The following is a 22,082-nucleotide window of genomic DNA, read 5'->3' as shown; positions in this document are numbered from 1 at the left end:
TTGAGTTCACTCAGGAGTGCCTAGGAAGAAATGCCTGGCTATCTACATCCAAAAAGTCAGCCCTTTGGAGCACAGTTCTACTCTGACACCCATGGGGTTGCCATGAGTTGGAGCTGACCAAGTGGTGACTGGCTTTATACTGGATCTAAATAGTTTTCATGTCTTTAGACCCTGAGGAATGCATAACCTTTTAAAGTCATAAACACGGTAGGGTTCTGGCCTTCGAAGTTTGTGATGCTACAACTATGCTCTGTACGTGTGCATATTTGGACACTTCAAAATAAAAGCCAAATTAATATTTTCAAGCAGATGCCTTATTAGCCTGTGGCTGGCATTATTATTCTCAGAATCTTGTGGTTGTGACCATTGTTTGATGTTTTGCTTTTATATGGCTTACCTGAGATGTTCGATTCTTCCCTTTTTTCTAAGTCAAGAACCGTGTAGATTGTATTTTCAGTTTATACGTTGTTTCCATTGACAGTAGAGTTGAAATTGCAAAGTATAGTCTGTAATCATAGAGGTCAGTGTTTAATTTTCTCACTTAAAAGAGATAAATGTGGATATAAATACGCTTAAATTATTTCTTCCTGTGCTTTCTTCTAAAGCAGATTTCCCAAACCAACAATGGCAAAGTATTGGGAGAAGTACCTACTATCAGAATGTACTTGAGAGAGTCTGATTTTTCCACCTATTTGTAGTAAATAAATTGTATGTCTTCATTTCTGGGGAAAGGGGTTATTATGTATTCTGAATACTGTTCTTTGTTGACACTTTAAAAGTTGTTGGAACAGCTTGTTAGGATGATTTGTTATTTCTCACTTAAGCCTTGAATCAGGAGCCTTGGTGGCGTAGTGGTTAAGCACTTGGCTGCTAACCAAAAGGTCAACACTTCGAACCCACCCAGTGACTCCTAGGGAGGAAGACCTGTTGATCTGCTCTCGTAAAGATTACAGCGTTGGAAACCCTGTGGGGCAGCTCTGCTCTGTCTTGTAGGGTCGCTATGAGTTGGAATTGACTCCACGGCATCGAGTTTTGATTTGCTTTGGTTTAAGCCTTGAATTTATGCTTTTGATATAAGAGTTGCTTTTCTTTAAATTTTTTTTTTATAAATTACTGACTTGCACTGAGTGTCTGCCTTGGAGGTAAACTGTATTATTGCCCATTCATTGTAAATACAAGGGAAAGAGGAAAAAAGAAATCAGAATTCCATAGGGTTTGTCGCCATGGGATGCACACGGATAGAAAGCAGTTCTGTGATCTTTGAACAAGGGCGAACTCCTCAGAGTCAGAAAGTTACTAGAGGTAGAAAGTCTACAAAAGAAAGGGCCAACCCCTGGGCCTTGGGGCCTGCCTTGGGGTCCCTGGGCTCCTGGCACTGTGAAAAGCTTAAGGTGATTTGCCTCCTCGTCCCACTTTATTATTTTTGTTATTTTAGAAGCCAAATTCTTTTCCACACTGCCCACCTATTGTTATTTGGTTCAGAGTAGGGAGAGTAGGGAGAAAGGTCAGCCACACAGTCAGGCTTTCTGGCACCGATATGTAAATGGAGGGTGGAATACTCCAGTCAGAACTATTAGCAGTTGCCTGGGTACCTAACGGGAACCCTGGTGGTGCAGTAGTTAAGAGCTTGGCTGCTAAGGCTGCTAACCAAAGGGTCAACAGTTCGAATCTACCTGCTGCTCCTTGGAAACCCTGTGGGGCAGTTCTACTCTGTCCTGTAGGGTCGCTATGACTTGGAACTGATTCCACGACAACACGTTTGTTTTTTGGGGGGGAGCGGGGGCTCTTACCAGTAAGGCCTGCGGTTTGAACCCACCCAGTGGCTTTGTGGGAGAAAGCCCCGGCAATCTGCTCCAGCAAAGGTTATAGACTTGGAAACCCTATGGGGAAGTTCTGCTCTGTCACATGGAGTTGTTATGAGTTAGAATAGACTCAATGGCATGCAACGACAAAAATATGGAATACCGACATTTCCATACCTCTGGATTCATCCTCCTCCCAGAACGGGAGCCCTGCCAATGCTCAGACATTCCAGGGGCTCCTCCTGGCCCAGAGGACACCCCAGCCCCCAGCCCCTGATCTGATTTTACTCCTCTTTCCTTCCTCACCTAGGCCCCTTGTCCAGTTGGGTGTCTTTATGTAGGCCTGTGTCCTCAGAGTGCCTGGCCCCTAGGTGTCCGGCTGTCCTTTCCAGACAGCTTCAAGGACATACCTAGTGCCCCTGGCTCCCTGAACATCTTCCTTGAGCACCCACACCCCAAGGAGGCAAAACCTGTCACCAGCTCCTCAGACACTTCCACTCCTAGGTATGTATCTGGGAGAAATGGAAACATGTCCACACAAAAAACGCAGCTATTCATTGCAGCGTCATTGACAATAGTCAAAAAGTCCATCAACTGATGAATGAATAAACAAAGTCTGGTCTATTTATAAAAAACAAAAAAACAACTGCCTTTGAGTCAGTTCAGACTCATGGCAACCCTATATGTCAGAGTCGAGCTGTACTCCATAGGCTTTTCCAGTGGCTTATCTTTTGGAAGTAGATTGCCAGGCCTTTGTCCCAAAGCGCCTCTGAGTGGATTAAAACTGCCAATCTTTTGACTCCTTGTCTATCCATATGGTAGACTATATTACCTGACCATACAAAGGAATGAAGTTCTGGTACGTGTCGCAACATGGGTGAACGTAGCCAGTCCCAGCAGACTGCATATTGTACAAATCCATTTATATGAGCTGTCCAGAACGGGCAAATCCATAGAGACAGAAAATTGATGAATGGTTGCCAGGGGCTGGGGGGAAACTGGGAGGTGACTGCTGAGCCTGAGGTTTCCTTTAGGGGTGATGGAAATGTTCTCAAGTTGACTGTGGGGATGTTTGCACAACTCAGAATACACTAAGAGCGATTTGGGTTTTGTACTTTAAATGGGTGAATTATATGATACATGCATTAATTTTGCAGTAAAGCTGTTGCAGAAACAATCTAGGTATAAGATGATAAACACATGAGAAATAATTAGTAAGTAATACAGATGGTTGATAATTATTGTTTGGGTAAAGGAAATCTAGAAAATGAACCAATATCTTTGGATGTAATCCTTTCTGGTTGTGTGTGTCCCTTTGAACTCTGTCTTTTTCCAAATTCACTCTGTGTCATTGGAAAGGCAGACCAAAGCGAGAGGTACTGTAAGAGAAACAAAGATTTGGGGCATTCCTGCCCCTGCCCCTTGCCCCCTGCAGTCCCTGGGTGGTGCAAACGGTTAAATGCTTGACTACTAACTGAGAGATTGGTGGTTTGAACCCATCCAGAGGCGCCACGGAAGAAAGGCCTGGCGATCTGCTCCCAAAAGTCCAATCCAAAAGCCAAACCTGTTGCCACCTAGTCAGTTCCGCCTCATAGAGACCCTACAGGACAGAGTAGAGCGGCCCCACAGGGTTTCCAAGGGTGTAATCTTTTCAGAAGCAGACTCCCACACCTTTGTCCCACAGAACAGCTGTGGGTTTGAATTGCTGACCTTTTAGTTAGCTGCGGAGTGCCTAACCACTGAGCCACCAGGGCTCCTTCCCAAAGGTCACAGCCATTGGAAACCATATGGAATTCAGTTCTACTCTGCAGTACATGTGGTTGCCGTGAGTCAGAGTCAGCCTGATGGCAACTGGTTTGTCTTTTTTTATAAACACCCCCACCCCCACACACACGTGGAAGCAAGGTCACCCACCACTGTGCCATTCACCGGCCCAGATGTGATGTTTGGCTGTGGGGTCATCTGAAGCCGGGTGCATGAACGTGCCCAATTCGTGTGTCACGGGAGTGTTGTGTGCCGGCTGTGTTCTGGAGACTGCCCTTGACTCGTCAGTCAGTCAGTCATCCCCAAGGCTGATGGGGCACGCTTGTTTGTTACAGATTGAAGAAGGAAGCAAAGCCGCGGCTGTGGACAAGTTACTGGCTGGAGACGAGATTGTTGGCATCAATGACATCGGGCTCTCGGGGTTCCGGCAGGAAGCCATCTGCCTGGTGAAGGGTTCCCACAAGACCTTGAAGCTGGTGGTAAAGAGGTAAGAGCTGTGTCTTGTCCGTGTTCACCAGACAGGCAGAAAGCCACCCTGTGAGCGCAGCCCGGCAGACATCCTGTGTCACTGGGTGACGCTGATTTGGGGCAGGGGGTATTTGTTCTTAGAATGACGTCTCTTGATCAAGGATGAATCCAGCACCAAAACCTCAAAAGATTCCTCATTTTATCAGTAGACAGATAGATAGGTGCCGTAGAGTTGACTGACTGACACAGCAGAACAAAACGTTGCCGGCCCCAGATCATCTTTATGATTGCTGGCGTGTTGGAGTCCGTCCTTGTGGCTGTTGTGCTGGTCCGTCTTACCGAGGGTCTCCCTCAACCTCACTGGCCCTCTGCTTCACCAAACGTGATGTCTTCCTCTAGTCATTGATCCCTCCTGATGATGTGCCCAAAGCAAGTGAGTCGGATGGTGTTCTGTTGTGACCCATAAGATTTTCGTTGTCTAATTTTTGTAAGTAGATTGCCAGGCCTCTCTTCCTAGTGCTAGTCTAGAAGCACCACTGAAACCTGCCCACCGTGGGTGACCCTGCTGGTATTTGAAATACCGGTGGCATAGCTTCCAGCGTCACAGCAACATGCCAGCCACCACAATATGACAAACTGACAGGTGGTGGTATTTTATTACTACTGACTATTTATTTTTTACTTAACACATGAGTTTGAATACTTATATCTTTTATTTAACAACATGTAGTTTATTCTCTTGGCACGGAGAAAACTCTCTGCTTATGTTTCTTATACAGCCACATGTTATTGCCTGCTGTTTACACAAGGTGGCGTTTTCAGTCTGTATGCTAGGAAATAAGGACGATTGTTAAGTAGGCTTTTCAAAACCGGCTACAAGCTGTTTTTAGTGCCTGGCTGCTGTGTGGGGGAAGCACGCTGCCTAGTCCTATAAATTAGGTTGCTGGTAGGAATGTGGATGATTTTAAGAGATTCGAAAGCAAACTTAGGGAGGTGATGCCATTATGTATAGGAAGTAAAGTAGTATTCCTGGGCACCCCAAGGGTACTTGCCATTTGTTGTTTTCATGTAGAAATAATTTTCCACCTCGGTTTTCATAGTTAAATAATTAATAGTAAAGTGTTTACATGCATTTTTTTTTGCAGAATTGGTGTGCTCTTTCAAAGATTGGCTGTTAATTTTAAAAAATAAATGGACTCAAGCATTTTGTGTGGTTCTAGGACAAACTGGAAGATGTATTCCCCAAAGGACTTGATGTTTTTTAAAGTTTTGTCGAAAACAGTATCCAAGAAGCCATTTTAGAAATGAGGAAGGGAAAATCTGCCTTCTTTGCCACATCAGCAACCTTGTTTCTAAGTGGTACGTGCCATTCCTGGTGGCACAACTGCTAACTGAAAGGTCAGCGGTTAGAAGCTACTCAGCGGCTCTGCGGGAGAAAGGGTGGTGATCTGCTCCTGTTAAGGTTACAGCCTAGAAAACTCTGTGGGGGTGTCTTAGTCACCTAGTGCTGCTGTAACAGAAATGCCACAGGTGGAGGGCTTTGACAAAGAGAAGTTTATTCTCTCACAGTCCAGTAGGCTACAAGTCTGAATTCAGGGTGCCAGCTCCGGGGGAAGGCTTTCTGTCTTTGTCGGCCCTGGAGGAAGGTCCTTGTCATCAGTCTTCCTTTAGCCTGGGAACATCTCCGTGCAGGAACCTCAGGCCCAAAGGACACGCTCTGCTCTTAGCACTGCTTTCTCTGTGGTATGAGGTTCCCATGTCTCTCTGCTGCCTTCTTACTTTCATATCTCAAAAGATACTGGTTTAAGACACTAATTAACTGCTGTTAATCCATCTTATTACATCATAGTGATAAGATTTATAACACATGGTAAAATCACATCAGATGATAAAATGGTAGACAGTCATCCAATACTGGGAATCATGACCTAGCTATGTTGACAGGTATTTTGAGGGGGACACAATTCAGTCCGTGACAAGGGGGCATTTCTGGTCTGTCACTTGGGGTCTCTATGAGTCGGACTCACTCGAGGGCACCCAACAACAACAACAACGTGAACCATTCTTGAGCAGTTTTATTAACCCCTTCCACCCTTTCTGTCCTCGTAAATGAGAAGAGAAAACCTGGGACTGGCAGTGTTGGAGCCTTGTGGGAAGGATGGGAAGTGAGAGATGCTATCTGGTGGCATGATAGCTCCTCTGCCCCCACAGCTTTGGCCCTCGGGAGGCAGGCAGTCTGTTCTCACACGTGGAGCTCGAGGCAGAGCCGAGGCCGTGAGAGTGGCGGGAAGCTCCTTCCCCACAGGTGTGACAAGGGTCGTACACTGCCTTTGGGGTTGACGCCAACCCTCTCCCCTGCCCCCAGGCGCAGTGCGGACCCCCTTCTTGCACGCCCTGGTCGCAGGGGTGCCAGAGCACCTGAAACGCTGCAGCACGCTGCTCAGGTGGCTGCCTGTCTCTTCTGTGGGGAAGGCTCAGCTCTCAGTTGAGGCTGCTGGCAGAATTCTAAGAGCAGGGCCTGCCTACGCTAGTGTCCAGTGCTAATAATTAATTATTAGTTGTAATTTAAAATTGTTATATTTTACTATTATATTAAAATAATTAATTAGTGGTTATTAGTTTCTGTTGCTGGCGTCCCGCTCAGGGCAGAATAGTGCTGTAAATCCCTAAAGACGCACATCATAAGGACACCCGAAACACCCAACTAACTTTGTATGGTTTTCCTTGTTACAAAAGCACCAGGAGTGTCTTTTAGATTATTTTTCTTAAATCCTTAACGTGTGTTCTTTTCTACCTACGTATAAATCTGTTTAAATCTCTTCATCCTTCTCATTCCCCAGGTAGCTTAATTTCCTAGAGTTGCCATAACAAAATGCCACTTAACCCACTTGGTTAACAGCCGTAGCACTTAACCACTACGCCACCAGGGTTTCAAAAAATACCACTTAATGGGTGGCTTTTAAGAGCAGATTGATATTTCTCACAGTCCTGGAAGCTAGAAGTGTAAATTCTGGGTGTCATACTTGTCCTTTGTCTGTTCTAGGCGTTGTCTGTTAACAGCTTCTGTAGCCCCGGGCATTTGCTGGTGTTCTTTGCCGTGTAGACAGATATACACGGGGCATCTTTTCTCTTTGAGTCTGACTGCCTGTCTGTTCTCACTCTTCAGAAGGGGTTTGGAGTAGTACCCTCTCTACTCTGATGTGATTTAAAACCAACAAAATCAAACCCATTGCTGTTGAGTTGATTCTGACTCATAGTGACCCTACAGGACAGAGTAGAACTGCCCTATAGGGCTTCCAAGGCTGTCATCTTTACGGAAGCAGACTGCCACATCTTTCTCCCTTGGAGCAGCTGGTGGGTTGGAACCACTGACCTTTACCACCGCAGCACCAGGGTTCCTTCCTGACATGATTTAACTGGTAATATCTTTAAAGAAAAACTGTCGCCCCCAGCACGGTCACATTCAAGGGTAAAGGGGTTAGGACGTATCTTTTGAGGGGACACAGCTCAGTCCCTAACACCAGGCAACCAGTAATCTGCTTCTGTCACTATAGATTAATTTGCATTTTCCAGAATTTTATATAAAGCTCCAAAAAAGGATTGGATACTCTTAAAAGGCGCTCCATAGAGTGAACCACTAACATTCAAAAGCATGACCAAATGGTACATTAGGTTGCTCAGCCGTTGTCTAACATGAATCAGCTGCCTACCCACCTGTGGCACCTCAGGAAGCGGGACTCTGCTTCTAGGGCCTGAAATCAGGTAGGGATCCTGAGGGTGAGCTCTGGCCGGCACCTGCGTGGTTGGGTTGTTTGCTTGTCTGGGGGGATGGTGGGGAAAGGGGAATATTCACCTAAATCTAAGACACGTACCAACAAGTTGCTGTCAAGTCAACCCCAAGTCACAGCACCTCCATGTGTGTTAGAGTGGAACTGTGCTCCACAGGGTTTAAAATGGTCGATTTTTCAGGAGCAGATGGCCAGGACTTTCTTCTGAGGCACCTCCGGGTGGACTCAAACCACCAACCCTGTGGTTAGCAGGCAAGCTTGTTAACTATTTGCACCACCAGGGGGCTCCAAGACACATACACACAGTTTTCTTTAAGTTTAGATTTTCATTCAACAATTTCTGTACTAGCTGTTCAGTGACATTGGTTACATTCTTTGCAACCCATGAACCTTCTTCTTATTTCCGTTCAGGTTGTTGTGTTTCCATTAATCTCGTTTCCCTGCTTGCTTACATTCTCATCTTTGTTTTAAGATGCTTGTTGATCATTTGGTCTCATATAGATGATTATTTAAAGGAGCACAGCACTCACAGGTGGTATTCTTTATTTCGTGAGCCACTCTGTTATTTAGCTAAATGGTGACTTTAGGGGCTACTTTCAGTTCAAGGTTTAAAGAGTATCTCAGGGCAGTAGTCTCGGGGAGTCTTTTAGTCTCAACCAGTCCAGTAAGTCTGTTTTATTTTTTTTTAAGAATATGAGGCTCTGTTCCACATTTTTTTCCCCATTCCATCAGGATCCATTTGCTGTGGCCGTGATCAGAGTGGTCAGTAGTGACAGCTGGACACCACCTCGTTCTTCTGATCTCAGGGTAGATGAGGCTGTGGTTCACGTAGACTCTTTTTTGAGTCTTTGGTTTCCTTCTTTCTCTTTCTCCCTGGATGAGTAGTATCTTAGATGGCTGCTCGTGAGCTTTTAAGACCCCAGACACTCCTCACCAAACTAGAATGTAGAACATAGACTTTGTGAACTGTATTATGCCAATTGACTTGTGTCACTAGACTATGGCCCGAAGCCTTCAAACCCAGAAAACTGGTCCCACAAGGTGTTTGGTATGCACATAGTTTTTAAACAAATTCTAATCGTGGGTCATGTACTTGTCCCTCACCTGCCCCCCTAATGACAGCTGCCATATACCATTTATTTTGTGGGCATCTTTTATTTTGGTGGGCACGGTGGCCAGGTGACGGAACAGCCGGGTCGGATTGCGACGGGCTGGATTACAAAGGGTTGGTCTCTTGTTCCCTGGCGTGTGGTCACAGCGTATCGTGTCATCACGTAGAAACCGGTGCTGGGAATGTGAGCCGCCGGGAGATGTGCGTGCGGATCGGTATCTGCGCCAGTGGAATCTCTTTCCCAGACGTGCGAGATGGAGCACTTGCTTCCTTTCTCCCAGAGGAGCCTGGGAGGAAGACAAAGGGCCATGACGGTGATCCTAGCCAAGGGCACATATGTCCCGCCTCACTGTCCCAGGTGGTGTCTGCAGGCAGCCAGGTGTCCAGGGGTGTGGTGACAGGCTCGTCGCCAGGTTTGGGGGGAGGCTGAGTGCCATGCCCTGTCTCCCAGGCAGCTGCTTGCTCTATCTCTCCGCGGCCAAGCAGGTGCTCCTATGCAGGAAGGCCCAGGCACACGTGGTCCCCTTCTATGCTTTGTTCATCATCTCTGCACAAAGTACAGGGCTACATCTTTTCCCTAGGTATCAGTCCACCCCTGGGGGTCCTCACGGCCATGTCTGCGATGGATGTTGAGTGATTGTGTTTTCACAAAGTGCCATGGGCGATTTGGATGGATGGCCATGGTGGGTGCACCCAAGGCTTAAGCCAGCATGCTTGCAAAAGATTGAGGACCAAAGACCAGGTTGCTTGCATCATTTTCCTGATGAACTTAGAGGAGTAGGTGCTGTCTGGGGACACAAGACGGTGCCAGGCTGCTGGATACACATGGGAGGTGTTCAGAAGGGGCAGCATGGTGATGATGGGGCTGAGAATTAAACAGGAAATGCCTGGCATATAGTTCTTGCCCGTTGCTAGGAGTTATGGTTACTGCCATCCAGTGCCCTAAAATATGCAATTAGAAACTCTATGGAGAGCACTTGGACGCGTTCACGAAGGCGGTGGTGGCTCAGTGGTAGAATTCTCACCTGCCATGTAGGAGACCTGGGTTCGATTCCGGCCAGTACACCGTGTGCACAGCCACCACCGTCTGTCAGTGGAGGCTTGTGTGTTGCTGTGACACGGAACAGGTTTCCGTGGAGCTTCCAGACTAAGATGGATGAGGAAGAAAGGCCTGGAGATCTCCTTCTGAAAATCAGCCAGTGAAAACCTTCATGGATCACAGTGGTCCCATCTTGTTGTACATGGGGTGTCCATGAGTCAGAGTTCAACTTGAGGGCAGCTAACAACAACATGCTTTTGCGTGCAAAAGCTGGTCAATGAATAAGGAAGACCAAGGAGGAATTGATGCCTTGGAATTACGGTGTTGACGAAGAATATTGACTATACCATGGACTGCCAAAAGAATGAGCAGATCTGTCTTGGAGGAAGTACAACCAGAATGCTCCTTAGAAGTGAGGGTGGCAAGACTGCGTCTCATGTACTTTGGATGTGTTACCAGGAGGGACCAGTCCCTGGAGAAGGATATCCCGCTTGGTGAAGTAGAGGTCCGTGAAAAAGGGCAAGATCCTCAGTGGGATGGATAGACATGGTGGCTACAACAAGGGACTCGAACATAGCAACAGTTGTGAGGATGGCGCAGGGGCAGGCAGTGTTCCGTTCTGTTGTACAGAGGGTCGCTATGAGTCAGAACCGACTTGACGGCACCTGGCAACAACTACAAGGACATGTCCATCCATTTGCCTATTTCAGAGGCAAATGAACGGGCTTTAAAAACCACAGGTTCTCCTAAAGCAGCAGCTGCCGTGGAGTTGACTGCGCTCGTGTGTGTCAGAGTAGGCTGGCGCTCCGTAGGGTTTTCAGTGGCTGGATTTGTGGAAGTAGATTGCCAGGCCTTTCTTCCGAGATGTCTCTGGGCAGACTCGCACCTCCGATCTTTCGGTTTTCAGCCGAGTGCATTAATTATTTGCACCACCCAGAACAGCCAGCTCCTAAAAAGTATACTAAATTTCAAATGCCCTACGGAAAATTTCTTTCAAACATATCATAAATTATTTTCTTAAGCTTGTAATTGCTTTCAGTTTTTTCTCCACATTTATACTTTAATATTAATTTTGTTTCTGGTGAAGCACACCTGCCCCTCAATCATTGGTCTCTTTCCATGAAGTTTCTCTTGAACATACAGTGTGTTGCCAGCACTTTTGTTAGGGAGCTGCAAAGCCAAATTACCTATAGGCTTGACTTGCATTATTTCCTGCTGCCTCTTTGCCTGCAGCCTTAAACCCTTTTGTGAATCTAATTATGTGCACTAAGCTTGCACTGGGAGCAGATTAGCGCAGAGGGGGAGAGTACTGTGCTGGAGCTGAGAGGGTCAGCCAGGCTCTATGTGGTGTGCTTAAATTAGAAGAAGGGCGGTTTCAGCTTACTGACAGCACCCATGCTTGCGGAAAACCTTGCTTGCCCCCTGCCTTCGTCCCGGGATGCTACTCCGAAGCAGTGAATTCTGCTCCTAGCCGGGATCTGGCTGAGCTCCCCCCTCCTGTGCTGGCTCTTTGGAGCTGTCCTCCAGCAGGTGGCTGAGGGGGCACCGCGCTGATTAGCACAGATGTTCCCAGAAGCCAGGGCAGCTTGGTCACTACATGCATTGGTGTGGCAGGAGGAAGGGGCTGGCTGAGACGCTGGAAGGCTGTGTCTTCTCCTCTTCCTTTCCAAGAGCAGAAACAGCATGGGTGCGGATGCATGGGTGTTCAGATGGAGGGTGTGCGCCATGGTGGGGGAGCTGCGTGTCGTGGGAACCCTGTGCTTCACGGGGTTGTCAGCTGTCAGCTTGTTCAGACTCGGGTAAAAAGTGTCTGTGCTGAAGCTTTTGGGGCTTGTGACCATTTGTTGCTGTGCATATTTTCTTGCTGAAGCAGTCGATGGAGAAGTTTATGTTGGACGGATATCCTGAGTTCTTTGGTCTCTTCTCCATTCTTGTTTCTATTAGTAAAGTCCAGAGAAAAGATAAAACCGCCCAGATGGTGAGTGTTTTATACTTAGTGGAAGGTTAACTGTTTAGATTTGGATTTAGTGTATGGCTTAGGCAGTTTAATCAGATGAATCTCTAATTATGTGACATGTTTAATGTTATGTTTTTTTTTTTTTTATTCCCCGTTAGTTACTGTGGCATCGACTCTGTCTCATGGCAACCCCATGTATGTCAGAACAGAACTCTGTTCCATAGGGTTTCCAATGGCTAATTTTTTGGAAGTAGATTGCCTGACCTTTCTTCCGTGGTACTCATGGGTAGACTCGAACCTCCAGCCTTTCGGAGAGCTGCTGAGTACTTTAACAGTTTGTGCCACCCAGGGACTCCTGTTTAAATGACAGTAGTCCACAGTCTCTTGTTGCTTCTTTTGTGTAGCTTTCTCTTATTTATCTACTTGTCATGCTGGCTCTCAACGTATTGGTAAGTTTTTTGTTTCATTATTCTTATACAGCAGACCCAGTCTTGTTGATCCTCAGGCTTGTTTATAATTAGTTAATGGTTGCGCATTTGAATGTCCCGACTCCTTTCGCCAACCCTCTTTTATGTTGAAATGTAGCGTACACAGTTGAATACCTGCCAGTACTTTGTGGCGGTTGCCTTTCTAAAGCTGAGTTGAATTAAATGATGCCTTAGACAGTGAGGGGATATATAGTGCCGAGTCCAGGTGGTCTGCAAACCTCTCAGGTACCTGGGAGATGGACTTTTTTCTTTCTTCTGGACATTATCAGGGTCATAGGTATGGAAAAAAAAAACCCGATTATAAAAGTGGCTAGAAAAAGAAGCCACCGTGCCCTCTCGTTCCATTCATCACATGACCTTTCCGTCGCTGTCTTTTCTGCTCAGGTACCAGGAGCAGCCTCTGACGCTGCACGAGAAACGTGCTCTTGCTGAGTCTGCTGAGAGAGATGAGGGAACACCCAGCCTCCTGGGGGCAGGAACTTTCTGGCGCTTTCATCTTGGGCGAATGCTGGTTCTCGCTCTGGCATTTGTTTGAACGTGGCTTTGATGTCTTGTATCGGTTTCAGCTACTGAGGTCATGGGGGAATTTTTATCTTTACCTAATTCTCCTTGGGTATAAAGGCAGGAACTCCTTTGTTACTGTGCTTATTTTCTTGCCGAAACAGAGTCAATGCAGAAGTTTATGTTGGACAGTTAACCCGAGTTGTTTGATATCCTGTAGCGCGTCAGATCCTGTCTGAATCATGTCACCATCCACCACGTGGTATGGTCTGCGCCACTGCCCAGGGAGAGCACTCGCTGCCGTATCTGGTACTGGTTTCTGTGGAGTTGACTCAAGATGACCCCTTGTGTGTCAGAGTAGAACTGTGCTCCATAGGGTTTTCAATGGCTCAGTTTTTGGAAGGAGATAACTAGGCTTTTCTTCCAGCCCCTGGGTGGACTTGAACCTCTAACTTTCAGTCAGCAGCCACAACCCAGGGACGACTTCTGCTGTATGACTCATTGCTGTCGAGTCGATTCTGACTTATAGTGACCCTTTAGGACAGAGTAGAACTGCCCGATAGGGTTTCCTTCGTTGTCATCTTTACGGAAGCAGATCATCAGGTCTTTTCAACCATGGAGCCGCTGGTGGGTTCAAACTGCTGGCCTTTTGGTTGGCAGCTGAGCGCTTAACCACTGAACCACCAGGGCTTCTTCTCTGCATATAGATGTCCCTAAAAGGCTATTGGGGTCTTCTTTTCCTTATAGTAACTAGCAACCCAAATCTGAACACACCTGCATCATTTATAGAGTGCTTTGCAACATGGCTTAACGTATTAATTTAGTATGCATTCAGAGCACCCCATTGGGTCGTTCAGTATTAGTAAATCAATGTAATGTACCACATTAGTTAAAAAAAAAAAAAAAAAAACCCATTGCCGCCAAGTCGATTCTGACTCATAGCGAACCTACAGGACAGAGTAGACTGCCATGTCTGTCTCCCACGGAATGGCCGGTGGGTTCAAACTGCCCTCCTTTCAGTTAGCAGCCAAGTGCTTAACTCCTGTGCCACCAGGGCTCCTTACCACAATAGCAGAACAAAGGTAAAGAGCCATTGGGTCATCTCCGTGGACATACACCCTCTTCCACCAGCACCATGTCCGCCATTGCCCGGTGTTCTGCCCTCCTGGAAGGTGTGTCTTTCCTGGTCTCCAGGCCATTCTGTCTACCCACATCACCCCCAGGCCCAGCTTATGCAGCAGCTTTCCCCCTCGTTTCTGTTGGGAGTTTACGACAGGATATTGTGTCTCCCTGCAGTGCAACGACCTCACCCACCACAGCAGACGTGCAAGTGTGAACAAATGGGTCAAGGGCAGATCCCTTCATACGTTCGGTCTGTATTTGCGTCAGATGCTCGTGGCTCTGTTATGTGGCAGGGGTGCTGTGGTGAACGGAACTGAATACCACGTGGTCTGTACTGTCAGGGCCCCAAAGTGCGTGTGTTTTTCCCTTTCATCGTGGTCCCCCTGGTGGCGTGCGTGCATACTGTTCATGCCATCCACAGCTCTAGTGAGTGTGGGTTAACCATGACCCATCTGTCAGTGTGTTCTACTGGGCAGCTTGCATGTTGCTGTGGTGCTGGAAGCTATGCCACTGGTACTTTAAACGCCCACAGGGTCACCCATGGTGGACAGGTTTCAGGGGAGCTTCCAGATTAAGACAGACTAGGAAGAAAGGCCTGGCAGTCTACCTCCGAAAATCAGCCAGTGAAGACTGTATGGATCATGACAGAATATTGTCTGATACAGTGCTGGAAGATAAGCGCTGTAGGTCAGCAACAGGCTGAAACATACCAACCATCATGAAGATAGTGCAGGACCAGGCAGTGTTTCTTTCTGTTTTGTGCAAGGTCGCCATGAGTTGGAGCCAACTCGATGGCAGTCAACAGCCTGTGGATTGAAGCCCCGTGAGTTTGTGTCTTGTTTGGGAAGACACACCGCCACCCTGTAGACCTCCCCACTCTAGTCGTGTCTGGCCCAAAGGAGTTGGAGCCACGCTGAAGGAATGACAAGTGTCTGAGGACTCCAGGTGGCACCAAGGCTCCCCTGTCCAGCTTCATGACAGGGTTGTGACTGGACAACCAGCAGACAGATGCCACATGTCCCTCTGTCTCCTGAGCAGCACAGATCCAGCCATTTCAGGGCATCAGAGTGGTAGCAAACAGAAACCAGCCTGAATTTTTCTTGATTTCCAAATACATTCCTTATGCACCAGGAGCTTCAGAGGATTGGTGAGAAAAGCAATTGTATTTTGGGAAAATTTCACCTTCCCTAGTGGGTATGGACTGGTGGCATAGTGGTTAAGAGCTATCTATGGCTGCTAACCAAAAGGTTGGCATTTCACATCTATCAGGCGCTCCTTGGAAACCATATGGGGGCAGTTCTACTCTGTCCTGTAGGGTCAGTATGAGTCAGAATCCACTTGATGGTAATGGGTTAGTGGTACCCTGGAGGCACAAACGGTTAAGCGTTCGGCTACAAACGGAAAGATCGGTGGTTCAAACCCACCCAGCAGCTCCACGTGAGAAAGACCTGGTGATATGCTCCCATAAAGATTGTCAAAAAAACCCATTGCCCTCTCGAGTTGACTCTGACTATAGGGACCCTATAGGGCAGAGTAGGACTGCTCCGTAGGGTTTCCAAGGCTGAAATCTTTATGGAAGTGGACTGCCACGCCTTTCTCCCCTGGAGCAGCTGGTGGGTTCAAATTGCCGACCTTTCATTTAGCAGCCGAGTACTTTTGTAGAACCATCACCTCTATCTAGTTCCCGTTTCCATCACCTCCAAAAGAAGCCCCACACTGGTTAGCAGTCGCTCCGCCTTCCTCCTGGCCCCTTCCCCTCCAGCCCCTGGCAACCACTAATCTGTTTTCTGTTCCCATGGCTTCGCCTGTTCTGGACGTTTGGTATAAATGCACTCATACAGCATTTGCCCTTACGTCCTGGCATCTCTCACTTAGCAGACTGCTGAGATTTTTACACGTACTTGGTGCTCACCCAGTGGTTGAATCCTGAAAACGCGCATCTTGAAATGTGGCCAGGGAACAGTGTGCCTGGCTTTGCAGATTATGAAAGCATCTCAGAATGTTGGGCCGCGACTCAGCTATTACGCATGGGCGCCCGTCTTACCACCGTCAGGGCCCAGGGTGGGGAGGATCTTTATAGCCGGCATCACCTATGAAATACGTACAGCCTCAGCGTCTAGGAGATTGGTTGCTTCTTCCTCAGGTTCCACCCAGTCAACCGCTTTCTGTGTAGAAATCCTTGATCGTTGGTATGTTTGAGTCCATTGTTGTGGCCACTGTGTACTCTGAATGTCTTCCAGGCTGGGGGACTCATCTCCAGTGTTCTGTTGTGATCCTTAGGGTTTCGTTGACTGGTTTTTGGAAGTAGATCTCCAGGCCTTTCTGCCTCGTCTGAGTCTGGAAGCTCTGCTGAAACCTGTCCACCACGGGTAGCCCCGCTGGTATTTGAAATACCGGGAGCATAGCTTCCAACTTCGCGGCAACACACAGGCCCACACAGTGTGTCACACTGACAGGTGGGTAGTGGTCATTACCAGCCCTTTCTGCTAGATTAGAATTATTATTTGTGAAGTGAAGTATCAAGGCTTCCTTTTGTTTCAAAAACGTATGTTTTGAACACGTTTGCTCTTCCATGGTGTTTGAGCCTCGTTTCTAAACGCGTGGCCAGGCTTCAATGATCTCACGTAGGTCAGGGGCTGCTTCTCAGGCTGGAGGAGGGAGATGTCAATGACCCGATCTCTCTACTCTCAGCCGGTCCTTCTGTTGCTTTGTCCTGCGCCCTCGTTTCTTTCTGCGCCTAAAGCGAAGGGTGCTTTCTGGGCACCCTCAGCCTACACTGGGGTATGCCAGCATCGTGACAGCTGCCTGACGGTTTGCAGATTTTTCTGTTTTGTAATTTTTCACTCAGTCCCCTTAGTCATTCTGAGCCCTTAACCATGCGAGATCCAGAAATCTCTTGACAAGCAGGGAAAACAGAAGTCTAGTTGCATTTATCATGAATTGTCTGTACTGACAAACTTGAGAGCTTTTAAAAAATGTGCGTCTAAAGGTCTGGTACAAGCCCCCTGGGTGATGCAAACAGTTTGTGCTTGACTTCTCACCTCAAGGTTGGCAGTAGGAACCCACCCAGCAGTGCCACGGAAGAAAGCCCTGGCCCTGGTGATCTGCTTTCATAAAGATTACAGCCAAGAAAACCCTATGGGGGCAGTTGTACCCTGTTATATATATGGGGTTGTCATGAGTCGGAATCGACTCAAGGGCAGTGGGTTTGGTGTTTGGCTGAAGGGTCTGACGTCCAAGACCCGGAAGTGGCACATTTAATAGTAACAGCTATCTTGTTGTGTACCAAAAAACCCAAAACCAAACCCGTCGCCTTCGATTCTGATTCACAGCGACCCTACAGGACAGAGTAGAACTACCCCATAGGGTTTCTGGGGAGTGTCTGGTGGATTCCAACTGCCAACCTTTTGGTTAGCAGCTGTAGCTCTTAACCACGGTGCCACCTGGGCTGCATTTTTGTGTACGCAAGAATGTAATTCAGGAAATGTTTGTTTTTTGTTTTTGTTTCTCTTACCTTAAAGAATTTTATTCCCAAGTTTTATAGTTTAGGCAACTATAAAACTTGTTATCATTCTAAGTGGTTATCGTTCAGTAGCAGTATTTTCAACAACGTTTATGTTTAAGGTTTTAGCCTCTCGACTCACATCTACAAGGGCTTCTTTTTACATTTTATTTTATTTTTTTTATTGTGCTTTAGATGAAAGTTTACAGCTCAAGTTAGGTTCTCATACAAAAATTTATGCACATGTTGTTAAGTGACCCCAGTTGCTCTTTCTGTAATGTGACGCACACTCCCCCTATCCATCCCGGGTTTCCTGTGTCCACTCAACCAGCTCCTGTCCCTTTCTGCCTTCTCATCTCACCTCCGGGCAGAAGCTGCCCATTTAGTCTGGTGTATCTACTTGAACTAAGAAGCACGGTCTTCACAAGTACTGTTTTATGTCTTATACTCCAGGCTAACCTTCTACAAGGAATTCTTCAGCTGTTCTTGTAAAATCTGTTATTTTATTTATTTATTTTTTTGTATGAAACTGATTTTTTTTTCATATTAACTTTTATTGAGCTTCAAGTGAACGTTTACAAATCAAGTCAAACTGTCACGTATAAGTTTATATACACCTTACTCCGTACTCCCACTTGCTCTCCCTCTAATGAGTCAGCCCTTCCAGTCTCTCCTTTGGTGACAATTTTGCCAGCTTCCAACTCTCTCTGTCCTCCCATCCCCCCTCCAGACAGGAGATGCCAACACAGTCTCAAGTGTCCACCTGATACAAGTAGCTCACTCTTCATCAGCGTCTCTCTCCTACCCACTGTCCAGTCCCTTTCATGTCTGATGAGTTGTCTTCGGGAATGGTTCCTGTCCTGGCCAACAGAAGGTTTGGGGACCATGACCGCCGGGATTCCTCTAGTCTCAGTCAGACCATTAAGTATGGTCTTTTTATGAGAATTTGGGGTCTGCATCCCACTGATCTCCTGATCCCTCAGGGGTTCTCTGTTATGCTCCCTGTCAGGGCAGTCATCGATTGTGGCCGGGCACCAACTAGTTCTTCTGGTCTCAGGATGATGTAAGTCTCTGGTTCATGTGGCCCTTTCTGTCTCTTGGGCTCATAGTTATCGTGTGACCTTGGTGTTCTTCATTCTCCTTTGATCCAGGTGGGTTGAGACCAATTGATGCATCTTAGATGGCTGCTTGTTAGCATTTAAGACCCCAGACGCCACATTTCGAAGTGGGATGCAGAATGTTTTCATAATTGAATTATTTTGCCAATTGACTTAGAAGTCCCCTTAAACCCTGATTCCCAAACCCCCGCCCTTGCTCCGCCGACCTTTGAAGCATTCATTTTATCCCGGGAACTTCTTTGCTTTTGGTCCAGTCCAGTTGAGCTGACGTTCCATGTATTGAGTATTGTCCTTCCCTTCACCTAAAGCAGTTCTTATCTACTAACTAATCAGTAAAAAACCCTCTCCTACCCTCCCTCTCTCCTCCCCTCGTAATCACAAAAGTATGTGTTCTTCTCAGTTTATACTGTTTCTCAAGAACTTATAATAGTGGTCTTATACAATATTTGTCCTTTTGCCTCTGACTAATTTCGCTCAGCATAATGCCTTCCAGGTTCCTCCATGTTATGAAATGTTTCACAGAAAATCTGTTATTTTAAATTGTTACTTAGAATTTGCTGTGAAACTCATCTTTTTTTTTTTCTCAATATATTTTTCTTATATTCTGGATGAATGGCAAATTACAATTGATGTTATCTATGATTTGGAGGTTTTCCTCCTTGTAAAATATTAATGTAGAAAAGTTCACATGCAGCTTATAACTGAGTCTCACAAGATACGAAGAATTCGTAAATAAGAGTGTTCTTGAAAACCTCATGGTCTACCAAGAGAATATGTCCACACAAAAACGTGTACACAAATGTTCATAGCAACACTGTTTACAGGGGCCAAAAAGTGAAAACAACGTAAATGCCCATCAACAGATGAATGGATAAACAAAATATGGCCTATCCATACAATGGAATTTTACTCAAAAATAAAGAGAAATGAAGTTCAGCTACATGGTACGATGTGGACGAACCTTGAATGTTATGTTGAGTGAAAGAAGCCAGACACAAAAGGCCATGTATTGTATGATTCCATTTATATGAAATGTCCGGAGTCGGTACATCCAGAGAGACAGAAAGTAGATTAGTGGTTGTCGACGGCTCAAGTATGGGGTCGTTGGGAGGTGACTGCTCAGGAATATGGGATTTTGGGGGGGATGATGAAAGTATTCCAACATTAGACAATATGATTGTTAGACACAACCTAGTGAATATATCAAAAATAAATTGTCCACTTTAAATGAGTGAACTATATAATTGTGTATCTTGATAAAAGTGTTATGGAACTACAGAAACAACAACAACAACAAAAATACCCTCCAGGCCTAATTGGAGTTAAATGCCCAGAAAATTGAATATGCTTTTTTTTGGTTTACAGAAGTTAGTATATCAAATGATTTTACATGATTAGAATCAGGAGGTACACCAAGCCATTTTATTCTGTTCTGTGTGGTCTAAGAGGAGCCCTGTTGGTGCAGTGGTTAAGCGCTTGGCTGCTAACCGAAAGGTTGGCAGTTTGAACCCACCAGCCCCCCGCGGGAGAAAGATGTAGCAGTCTGCTCCAGTAAAGATTACAGCCTTGAAAACCCTACGAGGCAGTTCTACTCTGTCCTGTATGGTTGCTATGAGTCAGAATCGACTCCATAGCAACAGGTTTTTTTTTTTTTTTTGGTATAGTTCAAAATGTTAGAAACCTGTGTTGCCTTGGAAGAGATGGATGCATTCTTAGTCTCAGCTTTTTGTCTGAGATGAGCAGGACATGGTGAAAAGAACATTTTAATCCATCTGAGGACAGGCGACTTTGGCTTGTTGTCTTCTCCTTGCTTTAGTCACTGCCCTCTTTGAGCTTCATTTATCTTGAAGCGTAAATAGAAAAAACTTCTCCTTGCTACCTTTCAGGGTTATTGTCAGGGCTTAATGAGCTCATTGATATGAAGTGCTTCATTACTACATGGAGGTAGGGAGGTGGTGGGGTTCCATGTCTTGGAGGAGGCGGCGAGCTTGGCTTGTGTTTGGAATGGCCGCCAACGAGTGTTGGCAGTGCTGGGCTGGTCTTTGTGGGCCACCCAGGGCCATGCTATTTACAATATCAGCTCTGTTATAGTCCTGAAGGCCCATAGCACAGGGTCATTTACACTGGTTTTGAGACACGTATTGGAGCAGGAACAATTCAGTCACTTCCTGAGCCAGTGACCAGGCCTGGGCAACCCCTAGCATCTACTCTGCACTGACCCATGGTTGTTCGCTTCTGGTAGACGAAAGCTTTGCTCCTTCTCTGTGAGGCAGGGCGTCGCACCCATTTTACAGATGAGCAGGTCAAGAGAATCATATTTATTCTCCCTTGATGAGTATTTACAGATTTGGGAGTCTATGAAGGTCATTGCGTGCTTTTCTCTTGTGATGAGAGGTGTCTAGAAGTTTGTCCAAGCGACCGTGGGGCCCAGGCCAACGTCTGAGAGCCCGACTGGTGATGAGCTCAGGTGGCTGACTCTGGTAGTCTTGGACATGACCAGAGAAGAAAGTTGCTGACGCAGTGCCGCCATGGCCCAGAGCATCTGCTACACCTGGTGAGGGAAGGAGGGCATCTCCTGGGATCCAGATGGTAGGACGGGGCTGTTGGCATGATACCAACTGCTCTGTCTCACTTAGCTCTCTGGCTGGTGGTAGTTTTTCTGGAAAAAACATTTAGCCCATGAATGGAGCATCCCTTTCCCAGTAACCCCAGCCAACACCCCAGCCTTTTCGGTTGCAGGGTTGAAATACCACCCCCTGCAAGTGGAGAGCGTTGGCTTTTCCGAGCCTTCTTTTTTTCCTTTGCCTCCAGTCTCAATCAGCCTAGTTTACTCCTGTCATTAATTAACTATAAAGGAAGATGAAAGCAGTTGTGGATATGGTAGCACAGGAAAAGCTGTCTGAAAATGATATTCACGTGGCCAGAACCTTCCTTACGAGGATTCTGAGGAATTCTATGAGGTACAGTCTTGGATTTACGATTCCTTTGCATCTGTGTTGTAATGAATTAGTCTATCGTATGTTTTCCCTGTAGTTCGTGTGAAGCTAGCATGAAGTTCGTATGTCCTACGTTTTGCCACCTGTGTTTTTTTTACCTCGTTAAACTGATCTGAGCCATCAAATAGCTGGTGTTAAAATGCATTTTGGTTTTATTTCCTACTTAGGTAATTTTCTTTAATGTTTCTGCCGGCTTGGAAAAAGGTATGGTCTCCATAAAGAGACTCAGTAGAGTTTTTTTGTTATGTGTTGTTTTGGTTTTAACTTCTTTTGATTTTAAAATTGCGGTAAGTATATATATAACAAAACGTTTGCCGTTTCAACATGTTTTATGTGTTCGATTCAGTGACACAGATTACAGCTGTGGCCTCTGTAGGGACTTTTCAACTGAACATACTTTATCACCCCTGGGCAGGTGTGGCCAGA

At 46.4% G+C, this 22,082-nt stretch overlaps 1 protein-coding gene and 1 long non-coding RNA gene across 17 annotated transcripts in view; one reads left to right on the top strand and one right to left on the bottom strand.

Moving 5' to 3' along the window:
• The window catches only part of SHROOM2 (shroom family member 2), a 294,895-nt gene that overhangs the window by 68,730 nt on the left and 204,083 nt on the right, over positions 1-22,082 (top strand). For 12 of the 16 annotated variants that reach the window (XM_049872260.1, XM_049872259.1, XM_049872266.1 and 9 more), the window contains one exon: positions 3,902-4,053. The exons of 3 other annotated variants lie outside the window; for them this stretch is intronic. In XM_049872260.1, the coding sequence (XP_049728217.1) occupies positions 3,902-4,053 (152 nt within the window). Of the gene's footprint in view, positions 1-3,901; positions 4,054-20,298; positions 21,621-22,082 lie in introns of those variants that run through there. One more of the 16 variants, XM_049872262.1, reaches the window with a different exon arrangement.
• The window catches only part of LOC126069202 (uncharacterized), a 150,383-nt gene that overhangs the window by 25,398 nt on the left and 102,903 nt on the right, over positions 1-22,082 (bottom strand). The gene's annotated exons all lie outside the window — the stretch shown is intronic.

This window comes from Elephas maximus, chromosome X (genome assembly GCF_024166365.1).
Source record: "Elephas maximus indicus isolate mEleMax1 chromosome X, mEleMax1 primary haplotype, whole genome shotgun sequence".
NCBI classification, from domain to species: domain Eukaryota; kingdom Metazoa; phylum Chordata; class Mammalia; order Proboscidea; family Elephantidae; genus Elephas; species Elephas maximus.
The sequence above is the reverse complement of the archived record's forward strand: the minus strand, read 5'-3'. Positions and strand labels throughout refer to the sequence as shown.